Below are 15,956 nucleotides of genomic sequence, written 5' to 3'. Positions count from 1 at the left end.
CTGTGTGTTCCAACACTAGGTGTTCCAGGCTAGCACCTCAAATTAAAGGGCACATTGAAAATGTAGGCCTGAATGACCAATAAATAATATTGCAGAGCAGAGCTTGCAAAGTCCCAGTCTAATGATTAGGGCCCTACCAAATTCATGGTCTACTATGGTCAACTTCATGGCCATAGGATTTGAAAATTGGTAAATTTCACATTTTCAGATGTTTATATCTGAAATTTCATGGTTGTAGTTGTGGGGGTCCTGACCCAAAGGAGATTGGTGGCGGGGCAGAGTAACAAACCTGTTGGGAAGTCATGGGATTGCCACCCTCACTTCTGTGCTGCCTTCAGACCTGGACTCTGAAGGCAGCAACCACAGAGCTTCCTGCAGCCGCAGGAAGTTCCCAGAGGTGGAGGTGGGTCTGATCCCCACCTCCACCCAGAGCAGCTGTGCAGGGAATGGACAAATCCTGTCCCTCCCCAGCCAGAGCTAGGAGCCCCCATTGCTGGGGCACTTCAGCAGCACAGGAAGATCAAACCCACAAGTCTCCTTCAGCTGCAGGAACCTCTGGGACTTCTGCCCAGTTCCAACGCATCCTGCAGCAGGGGAAGGCCCCCGGAGGTGGATCTGGTCTCCACATACCCCCCCAGAGCAGCAATGCAGGGGACAAATAACTCCTGTCCCCCCCAGCCCAGCCTGAGCTAGTACCTCCTTTGCTGGGGTGCTCCTAGGAACAAGGGGACATTGGATTTCACTGGGAAGGGCTTATTTCAAGGTCCATGATGCATTTTTCATGGCCATGAAATTGGTAGGGCCCTACTAATGATGCATAATGTTGAAACTGCAACCATCAAGAAGTAGATTGTAAGAGTTAAAAAAGGGTGCATAGGAATACAAAGAAAGCAACATTCTTGTGTATTCAGTTCTGACAGATTGCAGCTCTGTATTCATGTCAACTACATACAGGCCATTTTCCAAGCATGTATATAATGGAACATAATGAGGGTGTGTATGTATGAAACGTGGATCATGACCTCTGACCACTAGGCCCTGGCCCAGAAAGTCCCTCCTTTCCTTTAGTCATAGAGGGTCTAGAAGAATGAAATCTCCATGTCTTTGGAGGGGTGCCAGAATTATAGCAGGAAAGTCCTGCTCCACCCTTTCCCTTTGGGCTATAACTTTTCCAGTTTGTGTGCTATATACATACTAGAATTTGGCCCTGGGGAATGCATTTTACAGATGTTGTTTAAATAAGGAATGTTTATTCAACACTAATCACAGAATAGGTTAAGGGTCTATAGAAAATAAAAAGTTAGTTAAAAATTGTAGACCAAAATTCTGCTCTGATTTACCCTGTGGTAAATTCAGAGCAACTTCTTTGTGGTGAATGGAATTACTCTGGGTTTACACCAGTATAAGAGAGGTCCCTAAATAACTGCAACCAGAACCCCATTAGTCTTATACGACAATAATATTGTAGCAAAGATATCTGTAGAGATATTAGAAAACTCACTGTATTTTTCAATAGAATAGAAATAGAATTTTTGGAATGGAAAAGTTGATTATATAAAATAAACTCCTTATTTAGCAAGTATTGAATGCTACATAGGCACAAATACAAATCAAAATAGCTAACTTGCTGATGCAGTTTCACAGACAAAAGTGATCAGCTCATCTTCAATCTTCTTAAAGGCATCAAAATCATCCACAAAGAAGACATGTCTTTCACTAGGCTTGCTGCCAATGTTAACTAATTCTGAATAATCTGCACCCGCCACACCAATAGCAAAAATGCTGAAACCTATAAAAGAAAAGGAAATATTCTTGTCATTTGTTCATTTGAATAGCAGAAATCAAATACAAACATACCATTTCCTTTGGCTCCTTTCCTAACTAAATGTAAAAGTAGAAAAAATCAGTCCTACTGCTTGTTCAGCCACTATCCAAGTGAAACCAGTTTTTTGCATTTACGGGAGATAATGCTGACCACTTCTCAATTACAATGTCACCTGAAAGTGAGAACAGTTGTTTGCATGGCACTGTTGTAGCCAGCGTCGCATATTTACATGCCAGATGCTCTAAACATTCATATGCCTCTTGATGCTTCAGCTATCGTTCCAGAGGACATGCTTCCATGCTGATGACGCTCATTAAAAAAATAATGTAAGCAGAGTCAGGATAAGCTCTACCCTGACATCTGGTGGAAAGAATGTCAGAGAGTGTATTTGCATAGGCACGCCTACCCTATCCCAGACTGCTGAGCGGTGGGACTGCTTGGTGACAAATGACTCACCCTCAGTTGGGTGGTACTTGCTAGACAAGGGACATGGGTTCCAAAACCCAGTGAACTGAGAGAGGCTGGGGATAGGTGTCTGTGTCTGGTGGTGCAGGTTCCTTGTGGAGCCAGAAGCACCAGTTGCACCCCCTCCTCTCTCCACTGTGGAATGTCAGAGTTGATTTTTTTTATTCCCTCAAGAATCTAAATACAGGTTACTGAGCTGAATGCACTTTGGGCTAATGGTGCCGTAGCACTGGGGCTCCCCCACTAAGACCTGAGATCACTAAGAGTTGAAATCATGAAAGAGCTGAAATGACTGAGCTGAGAGCACTGAGTACTGTGCTAACTAGTGGAGGAGCCTGAAGATATACTGTGGAACAGAGCAGCTGGCGGAGTGGAGCAGTTGTGGGGACGGCTGGCGTGGATCACGGGACAGCTGGTGGCAGCAGAGCGGCTGGCAGAGCGGAGTAGCTGTGGGATGAGTGGAGCGGCCCACAGAGCGAGCGGAGCTGAGCAGTTTTGCAGAGCGGCTCATGGAGCAGAGCAGCTGGTGGAGCGGAGCAGTTCCTGAGGATGGCTGGAGGAGCAGAGTGGAGCAGCTGGTAAAGCGGAGCAGTTGGTAAAGCGGAGCAGTTCGTGGAGAAGGCGGAAGCAGAACCCACAGAGAGGCAGGGCAGTTGGCCCTGGACCACGTAAGGTGCCCCTTTCTACCCAGGCTGGGGGGAGGGACCTCTACAGGTAACCCTTGAACTCTGGAGTGGCATTGACCAGAGACTTTTGGGTTGTTGGACTTTGGGGTGATTGGACTTAAAACCCTAAGGGGAAAAAGGACAGTGCCAAACGTACTTGGAGGTGGGTTTTTGTTTATGGTTTGTGTTATAACCCTGTTTGTGGTGTTTCTCCAATGGGATGCCGCATTGATTCCTTCCTTTATTAAAAAGATTTTGCTACACTCAGACTCCGTGCATGCGAGAGGGGAAGTATTGCCTCCTAGAGGCGCCCAGGGGGGTGTGGTATGTGAGTGTCCCAGGTCACTGGGTGGGGGCTCGAGCCGGTTATGCATTGTGTTACTGAAACGGAACCCCTGGATACTGAACCCGGCCCTTGTTGCTGCCAACTCAGAGGGGCAGAAGGGTTACAATAATGTGTTAATTAAATTTGCGACTGAACTCCTTAGGGGAGAATTGTATGTCTCCTGTTCTGTTTTACACACATTCTACCATATATTTAATGTTATAGCAGTCTCGGATGATGACCCAGCACATGTTGTTCGTTTTAAGAACCCTTTCACTGCAAATTTGACAAAATGCAAAGAAGATACCAATACGAAATTTCTAAAGATAGCTACAGCACTCGACTCAAGGTTTAAGAATCTGAAGTGCCTTCCAAAATCTGAGACACAAGGTGTGGTGCATGCTTTCACAAGTCTTAAAAGAGCAACACTCAGATGTAGAAACTACAGAACCTGAACCACCAAAAAAAGAAAATCAGCCTTCTGCTGGTGGCATCTGACTGAGATAATGAAAATGAACATGTGTCGACCTGCACTGCTTTGGATCGCTATCTAGCAGAACATGTCACCAGCATGGACACATGTCCTCTGGAATGGTGGTTGAAGCATCAAGGGACATATGAATCTTTAGCTCATCTGGCATGTAAATATCTGCAACGCCGGCTACAACAGTGCCTGTTCTCATTTTCAAGTGCCATTGTAAACAGGAAGAAGGCAGCATTATCTTCTGCAAATATAAACAAACTTGTTCTGCCAATCACTCAAACAAACAAAAAGTAGGAGGACTGAGTGGACTTGCAGGCTCTACAATTTTCCATTGTTTTATTTTTGAATGCAGGGTTTTTTGTACATAATTCTACATCTTATACTACAATACTTATATTAGGTGAATTGAAAAATATTATTTATTTTGTTTTTTACAGTGCAAATATTTGTAATAAAAAATATAAAGTGAGCACTGCACACTTTGTATTTTATGTTGTAATTGAAATCAATATATTTGAACATGTAGAAAACATCCACAAATATTTAAACAAATGGTATTCTATTATTGTTTAACAGCATGATTAATTGCAATTAATTTTTTTAATCATGTGAGTAATTGCGATTCACTATTTAATCACTTGACAGCCCTACTGCAGAGGTCTCATCCTTTTAAGAGTGAATACACTGGTTTATTTTCATTTCAGATTAATCAGCAATTAAACCCCACAGGCTAAGCCTTCTCACAGTTTCTGCTCATGGGACAGATTTTCCTGATCCTGATGATGTAAATGGGAGGTGAATCTGGTTTTGTAAGTTTGAGGAGGAGCAAGCTGTAATTATGCACCAAAATTATTTCTTGACACTTTCCTTTCCACATTATGACAATGAAAACAACCTGTCTGTATTGTTCTGAATACTGGCAATCAATATACAGTTCTTAGACGGCCTGACCTAAAGCCTATTCTAGTTAATGGGAGTCTTTCCACTGACTTCAGTAAGCATTGGATGAGGCACAGAGTTGCCTATAGTTTTCCCTGGCCAGTAGAAGGACTTTCCTAGTAGAGAATTCCAACCTCTGAAACTCATTCCTTTCACAGGTACACCAGACTTTCACTGTAAAAATTCTTGTTATTTGTATTACAGTAGCACCTACAGGCCCAAACCAATATCAGGGCTCCTTTGTGCCAGACATAGTCCATACACATAGTTAGAGACAGTTCGTGCTCCAACCAGTTTACAATCTAAACAAACAACACAGACAAGGGGGAACAAAGGCATAGAGAGATTAAGTGATTTACCCAAGATCATACAGCCGAGCTAGTAACAGAGCTCAGGTCTCCTGACTCCCATTCCAGTGTCCCATCCAACAGGCCACACGGTGTCTCTAGAAAAGTGGCTCTCAAGGTTTCCAGACTACTGGACCCCTTTCAGGAATCTGATTTATCTTGCGTACTCCAAGTGTCACCTCACTTAAATAACTTGCTTATAAAATCAGACATCAAAATACAAAAATGTCACAGCACACTATTACTGACAAATTATTTTCTCATTTTTACCATATAATTATAAAATAAATCAACTGGAATATAAATATTGTACTTACATTTCAGTGCATAGTATATAGAGCAGTATGAACAAGTCATTGTCTGTATGAAATTTTAGTTTGTACTGACTTCACTAGTGCTTTTTATGTAGCCTGTTGTAAAAGTAGGCAAATATCTAGATCAGTTGATGTAACGCCACCCCACCCCCCGGAAGACCTCTGTTAACCCCCAGCAGTACACATACCCTTGGTTCAGAACCACAGCTCTAGTGAGCTCCAGCACACAATACAGGATGTATCTAGTTGATCAATTCTTCAAAATAGTTTGGTTCAGTTTAACTGGAGATCCTTATTTATCTGTTAGAGATTGGGGATTTTTGTTGCAGCCCTTCTAAATTTAAAAACTAGTGTTCTGTTATTTTGTCATTCTTTTTTTATTAGTGAGGTGCTGTGCTCAGCCGTGGTTTCAGCGTAAAAGCATGAAAAATAAATATAGCATGATTCATTTCTTATGAGTCAACATTTGACATTCAGATGATGCAAGTGGACAACTCAATGGAGAGATCATATTGTATTGGGCTACAGGAGCCAGGGACTAGTCAGAGCCCTGTAAAAACTAAACTTAAAAAAAAAATGTGTGTGCATACTACTTATTGAACCAACAGCCAGCATAGACACCTATTTCTGCTATCCAGCCCATCCAGAACCCAAGCCTCCTCTTTGTTCTTTTCCTCATTTATGCACTACCTAGCAATTTTGGGCAGGGACCATGTGTAAATGTTCTGTGCTGTCCCAAGCACACTCTGGGGCTTGGTACAAATACTAAACAACAATAGTTATCATGTTTGTAATCTAATTATCGTGCTCAGAAACCATGGTGATGGGCACCAGTATAAAACCCTGAAATAGGTAGTATAAAAGCTTTAAGATAGTTATTGGAAGATGAGCAGCAGTTTAGAAGTAGTACAAGAGTCTATCAAAGGTGCTTCATAAGAGCTCGTCTGGAAGGACAAAATAGTTCGGACTGCTTCTAAAAGTGAATTTATCTATCGTGGATAACAATATGGATTTGTAGGCCCCTCTCTTGAAAATACTGAAGCGTGTGAGTAGTCTGCATGATTTTAAAAACATGCACAAAAATTAAGCCAATAATACTAATAACTACAAATAAATTATATAAAATGCTCGTCATTCCCTAGTGGAATTCAGAGTTTCTCAGTGTGTGTTGTCTGCTTTATGTCTGACTTGGATTAGATTTGTAAACCCTTCTCTGGCAGGAATTATCCATACCTTGTGTCTGGACTTAAACAGCGATTATGAAGGTGAAGGAGCAAGAAAAACTGAAAATGCAAAAATTTCTTAATATACGTGTTACCATCTAGTTGCATCTCTCTGGAGACTTTGTTCACATCATCCTGTGATCGCCCATCAGTAATGACCACCAAAACCTTAGGGATACCCCTCCTTATTCCCGAGTCAGTGGTAAACAAGGCCTCCTGTGCATGCTTAATTGCTTTGCCTAAAACAGAAGAAATTCACTATGAAAGGAATCTGTTTCATACTAGATTTTCTGTTAATGCTTTACATACTGATGAAAGAACATAGTCCCATATAAATTATTAGGTCAAGATTTTCAAAAGCATTTACCTAAAGCCAAGCTTCTAAAGTCATGTTAAGACACCTAAATAAATAGCCTGATTTTGAAAAGTGCTGAACACCCAGCAGCAAACTTTGACTTCAATGAGAGTTGGTGTGTGCTTGGCACTTTTGAAAATCAGGCCACTTATATAGATGCATAAATATGGATTTAGGAACCTAATTTTGACCCTGGATTTTGGAAGTCTCAGCTCTTGACCTTTGGCTTCTTAGATTTAAAAAGATATGGCCAAATCCTCTATCCTAAATGGATTTGGTTGGGATGCAGTGGGTCCTATGGTAGTCAGCACACACAAAGTCCTCCCCTCCAAGGATGGAAGTAGTTAAAAAATGCCAGTGCAGAATTTTCTGGGGAAAATGGAAATGTGTAATTCTGGTCACAGCAGAAGGTCAATGTAGAGCAAGTAGTTGCATGAAATTTCTGTGAAGTCTGAGATGATAAACCCCATGACCCAAATAACCCTGCCAATACTCAAGCTGAATTTCCTCCTTCTCGGAAAGCTATCCTCAGGGGCTAAACACAATTCTAGCTTGTATTAGTTATCAGTCCACTTTCTCTCACCATGAAGACCTGAAACCCTCCACTGAGACTTTACTCTCCTCTCTCATAACAAAACAGACCACACCCATTCCTCCTCCATCTGCTGAAACTCATTGCAAATCCCTGCACATCCTCCCTCTCCAGGATGGAGTGTCACTTTTCCACCTGCCATTGCTTCTCATTCCACCTTTCCCAACCCCCACAGCCATTTGCCTTTGACAGACCCATTTTCCTTCACGGATCCCCAGCCCTGGAGTTGGGTTAAGGCCCAGAAGTGCAGAGGTGCATCACATGGGTAGTGCAACCAGGAGATCACTCGGGCTTTCTGGCCATAATGATGTAGGTCATTTCAGTGTCTTGCTTTTTATCCCCACCGCTAACTATCTTCATCCTCACTCTTCTTGCACTAATGTCACATGGCCTTATCCTGACAAACCGCTTTGCAAATGGAGGGGTTACTCTGTCCAGAGAATGATCATAAGAAACTGTTTCACAGCCTGCAACCTCTCTCACCTGTTTTGGTGTTTCCTCCTTTGTACGCTATTTGCTGAATGGCTTCAAGAAGAGTCTCTTTTGTTTTGTACACATTCAGTTTAAATTCTGTTCTGGGATCATCACTGAACTGAGCTATTGCAACCTGTATACAGAAAAAATGCTAGCTAGTAAATACTGCTCTAGTTTAACAAGGGCACGTGAACCAGATCACTCAAAATAAGAGTTGTTTGGACTGTTGCTCCCTCCTTGATATGAAACCTTTTTTAATTTTTTTTTATTTTACTATATAAAAGTTTCAATTTGTTCTCTGCAGTTTCAGCTGCTGCCTATCACTTTCTGGTATCATTGGGGAGTAAATAGGATGAGGAAGTATTCCCACCTTGACAAAAGCATTCCCCATCCAGTCCCAGGGCAAAATTCTATACATAGTTGCTCATATATGTATAGTAATTCCCACTCAGAAATAGTTTTATATGAGTAACTGTGAGATTGAGACTGAAACTTAGTACTAGAAATAACAAGAACCTATTTTTGAGTTATTTCCTCTCCCAAATGTGTAGTTATGTGAGCCCTGTCATACCTTAAATTAAGCATGTGTTACTGTGGGACTGAGAACTATCTGTAAAAATAATTTGTTCTGACATGAATCAGAATTTAAGAGAGTAAGGACTAACTCTTTCTCTGTGTTTGGAAAGTATCTAACACCTTTTGGGTTCTATTGTGACCTCAATATTAAACAACCACAAAATTAAAATGGCATCATTTAAAACAGCAATATATGCAGCTGTATTTTTTAAAAGGTTATAAAAAACTCTTCCAGAGTACAGTGTTTATCATCTTTTCCTATGCAAGTACTTTAAAAAACATGAATATGGTAATTATTGTAAATTTTGTGCTTTATTTTATTTCACATTTATGCTTAGTCTAGAGCAGATGAATTTAAAAAACAACATTAAAAAATAAGCTTATAATTTTTAATGTCAGTGAAACCACTATTGTTTCTAGAGGACTAGGATTGAAATAAACACCATGCACAGGAGCATCAAAATGCCTAAATACTACTTAAATCCCATTGTGAGGACTTGAGAGACTTGAATCATTCTTAGACATTTTGCTGTGTCTGGTGAATCTCACCGTATGGAATATATAAAACAAGATACTGCAAAAGAACTGCGGCCAGAACTCAGTTTATATTTTCTAAAGAAGTGTGAAACAATGTCAACCACACTTTGATTGGTTCGATTCTAGACACTAGATTCACTTGTTTGGTTATGCTCTCTCTCTCTGTGTTTGTTACCTGAGTTCCATCAGGACCAATTCTGTCTAGAGCTCCAACAGTGCTATACAGGAATCCAATAATTTTATTGAAATTATCATCTCCAATACTCCATGATCCATCCACTAGGAACACCAGGTCAGCCTTGGCAGCTTTGCAAACTGAGGAACAAAAAATATTTGGGAAATTATTTTTTGGTCACTGGTAACATCTTTGTTAATACTCATTAAGGCCTCAGTCTGGCAATCAGATCTGTTGGCATGGACACTCAAGTGCATGCAGAATCAACAGGGATCTGCACAGAATGAAGCATCTACACTAGCAGAAGTGATTACATATCAGGGGTTAAGGTCTTAAAGGTTCTTAACTATTTTGCTAAACATTTTAATTTTAAATTTTAAATTTAACTTTAAAATAATGTAGCACACACATTTATGTAACCCGAGAAGCTTGGCAGGACACACTGAGCCACTGCACTAGGTAGCAGGGCGAGGAATCCTCCACTGCTAGGCTGTGGAGCTGCTCTGCGGAAGCTCCTCCAGCTGACAGACTAGAGTAAGCTCCATAACTCCGTATGTTCCTCCTCCAGGAGACTAGATACAGGAAGCCATTGCAAGGGAATAAGGAGGAACCTTACTTCCCCTTACAGCCCAGTGCAGACACACAAAATAGACAATAGTCTGGCCCTGCGATCTCCCATCCCACAGCCACCCAACCCTGCAAGCTGTTCCATCCACATGGAGCCGAGCTCCATCTCACAGAGGAGTTACTCCCCACAAGGCTCCTTGGAATTTCCTCCCTAATTTGCACAGTAATTGTTTAAGTCAAGGAAATGGGCATAAATTGAGGTTGCCCCTGAAAAAAAAATTACCCCCTAAGGAAGAAATTCACCTAAGTGACAAAGGTCAATAGAAGAAGACACATAAATATGACTATTCTTGCTGTTTTCAGCTGAAGAGTTCTAATCTTTGGGTATATTTGCTGCTGCACAATTCTATGGAGTGTGTAAGATCCCTTTCTTGCTGTATCTAGCGGTGAGTTCCTCAGCTGGTTTAAATTGGCACAGCTCCATTGACTTCAAGTTGGGGATCTGCCCTTAAGGCTCCTACAATAAAGCACTCTGAACAGAAACATTAATGAGACTCTGTATGAGACTTAGGGCAGTTTATAGGAGATCGATAAGCCAAGATAAGCCCTTATTTAAAGAGAAGAGTTGTGAGTATAGTAAATGCACATGGCCAATGCCTTTTGCATTAGAATATTTTGATGGACTAGAAAAATCATGTTATTTTATAAGTCTGACAACTACTAGGACAGTGGTTTTCAACCTGCGTGCATGTCTATGGGACCACAAAAGGTTGTTGTTACCATAGAACAGTGGTTTTCAACTTGTGTCCATTGAACTGTGAGGGTCTGCAGACTATGTCTAAGATTTCCAAAGAGGTCCGCACCTCCATTTGAAATTTTTTAGGAGTCCGCAAATGAAAAAGGTTGAAAATCACTGTGCTAGGCTATACATTGGTCTACAGTACAGTAAAACGTACCTGTTTCCTTCCGTTGCAACATATTTAAAAAGTGTTAATTTTTACCAATTGTATGCTTTTGCATAAATTCACCAAAAAAGCCCCAAAACAATAAAACACAGTTTGGGGACAGTTCATGTAATACATGTAAATCAGCCTAGATCCATTAGCTTCCATGGAGCTACATCCATTTACACCACCTGGGAATCTGGCCCTGGAAATCTATAATTGTGATCAAAACCAGAAACTGACCTACATGAATTAAGGCTATTTTAATCCATAAACACAGCACGTATTTACCTTCTTTTGCAGGAGGGATTGTAGGTGGTGGAGCTGTTGTTGAAGGTGAAGTCGGTGGTTGAGTCGGAAATGGTACTAGAAATTAAAAGAAGAGAATGCCAAGAAGAAATCTTAACTGAAGACACCTTCACACATTTTTAGTTATTTGAGGTAAGGCATTTCCTCCTTTTGTTTTGTTTGCCGATACATATATACCTAGTTAAACAGCCCAAAGGCTAGCTTTGTGTGTATGTACATATGCTTGTGATGTCTACCTCTATTAGCAGGATACAGTGTGTTGTGCTGTTCCAGAAGTAACTCAGGAGGCAGACTGTGACACAGACACTTTCCCCTGCTCTGGGGGGACATATCTTGTGCAGGCCCTAGACTTGAGGTGTCCATATTCTGCTGTGCCAGGTATAATTCTCCTTTCCCTTCCTGACCACTCCCCTACTCACCTTCCCAAGAAGAGAAGTAACAACTGCTCAAAGGCTGGTTTCCCCAGCATGCTGCTATACACAACACAGGCAGCCAGCACAGGGAAATAAGGAGGGGCCTTCCATCTCCTTACCGCCCAGTGCAGGCATGCAGAAAATACAACAGTCTGGCCCTAAAGGAACTCTTCCTTAGCTCAACTGGTAAAAGTTGGTGTTTTTTCATCTGGAGACCAGGGCTATAGCTCTTTGTGTAATAGTGAGTCATTGTGCTTCTTGCTACCTGCAGCACATGTTTTATTACAAGGTTACTATGCACAAGCAATCTTGAAAAATTGGCTTCCTTGCCTTCTACTTCACATAAAGATGAGTCTCTGAATGGCACCTTCCCAGAAATAAGGCTGAACAAATTATCAGCTACTCAACAGCTCTGCTGTGGTTCTGACAGTGACTGAATAAAGCTTTGTTAGCAAATTTCAGTATAGTTTTAGGCTGAGTTCACAGAGATAACATGTACATGCTTGTTTTCCACATTTATGACTGAAGAAACGTTCCCAGCCTTGTCAAACAACATTCTTTCCATATTCTCAACATGATTAACGTAGGGAACCATATGCGATGTGGTTAAACGTTGTTCCTTGAGGGAAAGATGTATTTGATATTCACCACATGTACACATTGTGTTTATGGTTACAGGTGTTGAGGACAGTTGCATAAAACCATCCTTCAGAAAGAATCCCAAGAAAGACTAGCACATAAAGGGATTTGTGTACCCACAGTTACATCTACTGGGCCCAATCTCACTCCTACTGAAACCAATGGGAGGTTTTCCATTGACTTTAAGAGGAAAAGGTTAGGGCCAAGTCTATGAATCCCCTGAGGGGTAAATTATGCCTGGCATGAATGCAAGGTGGAGGCTGGGAGGAGTTCCCATATGTAAGAGGGTCAGGCACAATTGAAGTCTCTGCACTCAGAAGAATGCAGGGACTGTTCCCTCCTAGTGTCCATCGGACACAAACACACAAAATGGGACTCTGGGCAGTTTAGGTCTTTATTTGACATGCTTAGCCTTCCCTGTGGTAACCTGGTTTTGGAGAAAGGGTTTAATTTTACGTCTACTCAGAGTAATGCAGGGGCAGCATGGGAACCAGCTGATTTCCTCCTGATTCTCCCAAACACCCAGATTCCAGGGCACCACGCCCCTGGCAAACCTTTCCCAATCCTCCCAAAGGCAGCAGAATCTCAGACTGTTCATTATCCTCATTGAGCTGCTAATGGGAAACAGGCCTGGACAATATAGGAGGTGGAGGGATGGAGTCTGGGAAGGCTCTTACTGCGTAGAAGCCAAGAGGAAGACTCTGAGAGTGGCATGGATTAAACTGAAAGGGGAGGTGATAAAAGTGTCTGCTGGGGGAACAAGGCAGAAGAAAAGAAGGGGAAGGGAAAGGGGAGTTGTCATAAACAGATAAGAAAAGTTAATAGCACAGAAGTACTTTGTATCTCTTTGACTGTAAAGGGTTAACAAGTTCAGTAAGCCTGGCTGTCACCTGACCAGAGGACCAATCAGAGGACAGGATACTTTCAAATCTTGAGGGAGGGAAGTTTTTGTGCTGTGCTGTTAGTTTTGGTTGTTGTTCACTCTGGGGGCTCAGAGGGACCAGACGTGCAACCAGGTTTCTCTCCAATCTCCCTGATACAGTTTCTTATAGATCCAGGATAGTGAGTACGAGGTAGATAAAGCGAGTTAGGCTTATATTTGTTTTCTTTATTTGCAAATGTATATTTGGTTGGAAGAAGTTCAAATGTGCATTTGGCTGAAAGGATTTTAATTTGTACTTGTATACTTAGGCTGGGAGGGTATTCCCAGTGTCTATAGCTGAAAGACCCTGTAACATATTCCATCTTAAATTTACAAAGATAATTTTTACTGTTTTTTCTTTCTTTAATTAAAAGCTTTTCTTGTTTAAGAACCTAATTGTTTTTTTATTCTGGTGAGACCCCAGGGGACTGGGTCTGGATTCACCAGGGAATTGGTGGGGAGAAAGGAGGGAAGAGGGAGAGAGAGGCTGATTTCTCTTTGTGCCAGGATTACTTTCTCTCAGGAAGAGTCTGGGAGGGGGAAAGAGAAGGAGGGAGGAAGGTGAATTGTCCTCTCTGTTTAAGATTCAAGGAGTTTGAATCACAGTGATCTTCCAGGGTAACCCGGGGAGGGGAAGCCTAGGAGAGGCAACGGTGAGGGAAAGGGTTTACTTTCCTTGTGTTTAGGTCCAGAGGGACTGGGTCTTGGGGGTCCCCGGCCAAGGTTTTGGGGGGACCAGAGTGTGCCAGGCACTGGAATTCCTGGTTGGTGGCAGCGCTGCAGGTTCTAAGCTGGTGATTGAGCTTAGAGGAATTCATGCTGGTACCCCATCTTTTGGACACTAAGGTTCAGAGTGGGGAATTATACCATGACAGGAGTGTAACGGCACGTGACTCACCCCTGCAGTGCCTCCTGCTGGCGTCCTGGGAATTAGCTTTTTTTCCAGCCTTGCAGCACCCTCTACAGGCTGACGTGTCGCTTCCGCTGGGACCCGTGTCTCTCCGGACCCTGGTGCCCCGTTATCTGGGGTGCTGTCCCCCAGCAGTAACCCCTCACTCTCAGGGTCTCCCCTCCCTGGGGACCCCAACCCCCTAATCCCACCTTGCCTCAGCCGGTGGCTACTGCCAGTCAGCAATGAGCCCCTGCTCCCTGGGGCAGACTGCAGTATAAGAGCCAGTCATCACAGGCAAGGGGGTAGGACCTGCTGTCTTTATCTATCACCCAGTACTTCAGGGGTGGGCCTAGGACCAGGCCCTGCAGCCTGATGAGTCGCCAGCCTGGAGCTCCCCTGCTCCTCTGGCCTTTCCCCAGCCCTGCTTCACACCCAGTGCCCTTTCTATAGACAGCCAGGCCCTGCTCTCTCCAAGACTGGAGAAAGAGACTATAGCTCCAAGCTAGCAGCCCTTTTATAAGGACCTGCTGTGCTCTGTTTGGGGCTGCCTGCTTTCCTAAGCAGCCTGGGCTTTCCCTTACAGCCCCAGCTCTCTCCTGGGCCTGGCCTTAACCCTGTCAGGGCCGGAGCGGGTAACCACCCTGTTACAGGGAAGGAACACCACTTAGGTTAGTGGTTAAACTAAATACACTGAAAATAGGAAAGACTGGGTTGGAGGTGAGATAGAGAGAAGAGAAGCCAGAAAAAGTGTTTCATTTCCTTCTCTTCATCCTTTGTTTTGTTTCTTTACATTGTAATCTCATTGGAGCTGAGACCTCTCTTCTTATATGTTTGTGAGGCATTTAGTTCACTTTATGCTCCTTGAGAAATAATAATGGATACAATTTTCAAAAGTCCCCTGGTGACTTATGAGCCCAAATCCCACTGACTTTCATCCACTAAGGCACTTTTGAAAATTTTCCCCAATGACAACATCGAATATCTGACTCTTTCACTGGTTCTCTGTATTTTGTGCCCTTTGGTTTTCTCTGCTGTCCATGTTTTGAAATTCTCTTTAGAGAGTCAGTGATTTTACAGCCAGAAGGGACCATTTGTGAACTGGGCTAAAACATCCTCCCCTTGTTTTGTCAGAGGGCTGCGTTTGCTACCCCATTCCTGTGTGTGGTTATTAGCTCCCAGGAGAATGCTCTGGAGGAAGCAACCCTTTGAGCACTATCAGGGGAAGAACAATTAAAAACTCACAATGAAAGAGAAAAAAACCAACCTTTAGCACTCATGTGATTACTCTACATTGGTTCTAGCCTCTTGCTCCTACTGGGGACAGCCAAGGGTTATCCTGAGGTGGCTGACCTTTAAGAGTCTTCACTTACATGTAGTTTCCATGATGCTTACTCCAGGGCCTTCTATCTCATGAAGCTGGGCATAGACACTGATTTTATATTCAGTGCCAGGCATGAGCTCAAAGAAGCAATGTCTAGGTGTCTCTCCACCAAGGGTTACTTCTTTCTTTTTCCCATCTGGAATTATAAAAGGAACCATTAGAACAGAATTTCATGTACCATTTTACTGAATAAATGTGTCATATAATGGCCTGAAACTGGAAGGGAATGTTACAGTAAATGAAGTGGCTTTAAGAACCCTCTATTTATTAACCATTTTGAACCACATGCTGCCTCCAATCTGGATTAAATTCTTCCGTGTTCGGAGAAGCCCACAAAAAGGCCTGGGCACCATTTAATGCTCACCAATCCCAATAATGCTTACGTAGGATTCAAGTGGTGACTCTGCAAATTCACCCTCTGTGCATTAAAGCCCTGATCCAAACACCACTGAAGTTAATGGGAATACTCATATTGACTCCAAGGTGCCTTGGATCAGGCCTTCCAGAGATGCCAATGAGAGGTGTGCTGTATTCTGGAATCAGATTTCATTCCCAGTCTGGGCATCTTGCTCTTTGGATTTGCTGTGCATTCA

The 15,956-nt window shown here is 42.6% G+C and overlaps 1 protein-coding gene across 2 annotated transcripts in view; it reads right to left on the bottom strand.

Moving 5' to 3' along the window:
* Positions 1 to 15,956, bottom strand: part of COL14A1 (collagen type XIV alpha 1 chain) — a 173,301-nt gene that overhangs the window by 72,238 nt on the left and 85,107 nt on the right. For both annotated transcript variants that reach the window (XM_030553756.1, XM_030553757.1), the window contains exons 24-29: positions 15,353 to 15,499; positions 11,099 to 11,173; positions 9,297 to 9,436; positions 8,018 to 8,141; positions 6,683 to 6,826; positions 1,625 to 1,789 (exon numbers count right to left, since the gene is read on the bottom strand). In XM_030553756.1, coding sequence (XP_030409616.1) covers positions 1,625 to 1,789; positions 6,683 to 6,826; positions 8,018 to 8,141; positions 9,297 to 9,436; positions 11,099 to 11,173; positions 15,353 to 15,499 — 795 coding nt within the window. The remainder of the gene's footprint in view (positions 1 to 1,624; positions 1,790 to 6,682; positions 6,827 to 8,017; positions 8,142 to 9,296; positions 9,437 to 11,098; positions 11,174 to 15,352; positions 15,500 to 15,956) is intronic.

This window comes from Gopherus evgoodei, chromosome 2 (genome assembly GCF_007399415.2).
Source record: "Gopherus evgoodei ecotype Sinaloan lineage chromosome 2, rGopEvg1_v1.p, whole genome shotgun sequence".
NCBI lineage: Eukaryota > Metazoa > Chordata > Testudines > Testudinidae > Gopherus > Gopherus evgoodei.
The sequence above is the reverse complement of the archived record's forward strand: the minus strand, read 5'-3'. Positions and strand labels throughout refer to the sequence as shown.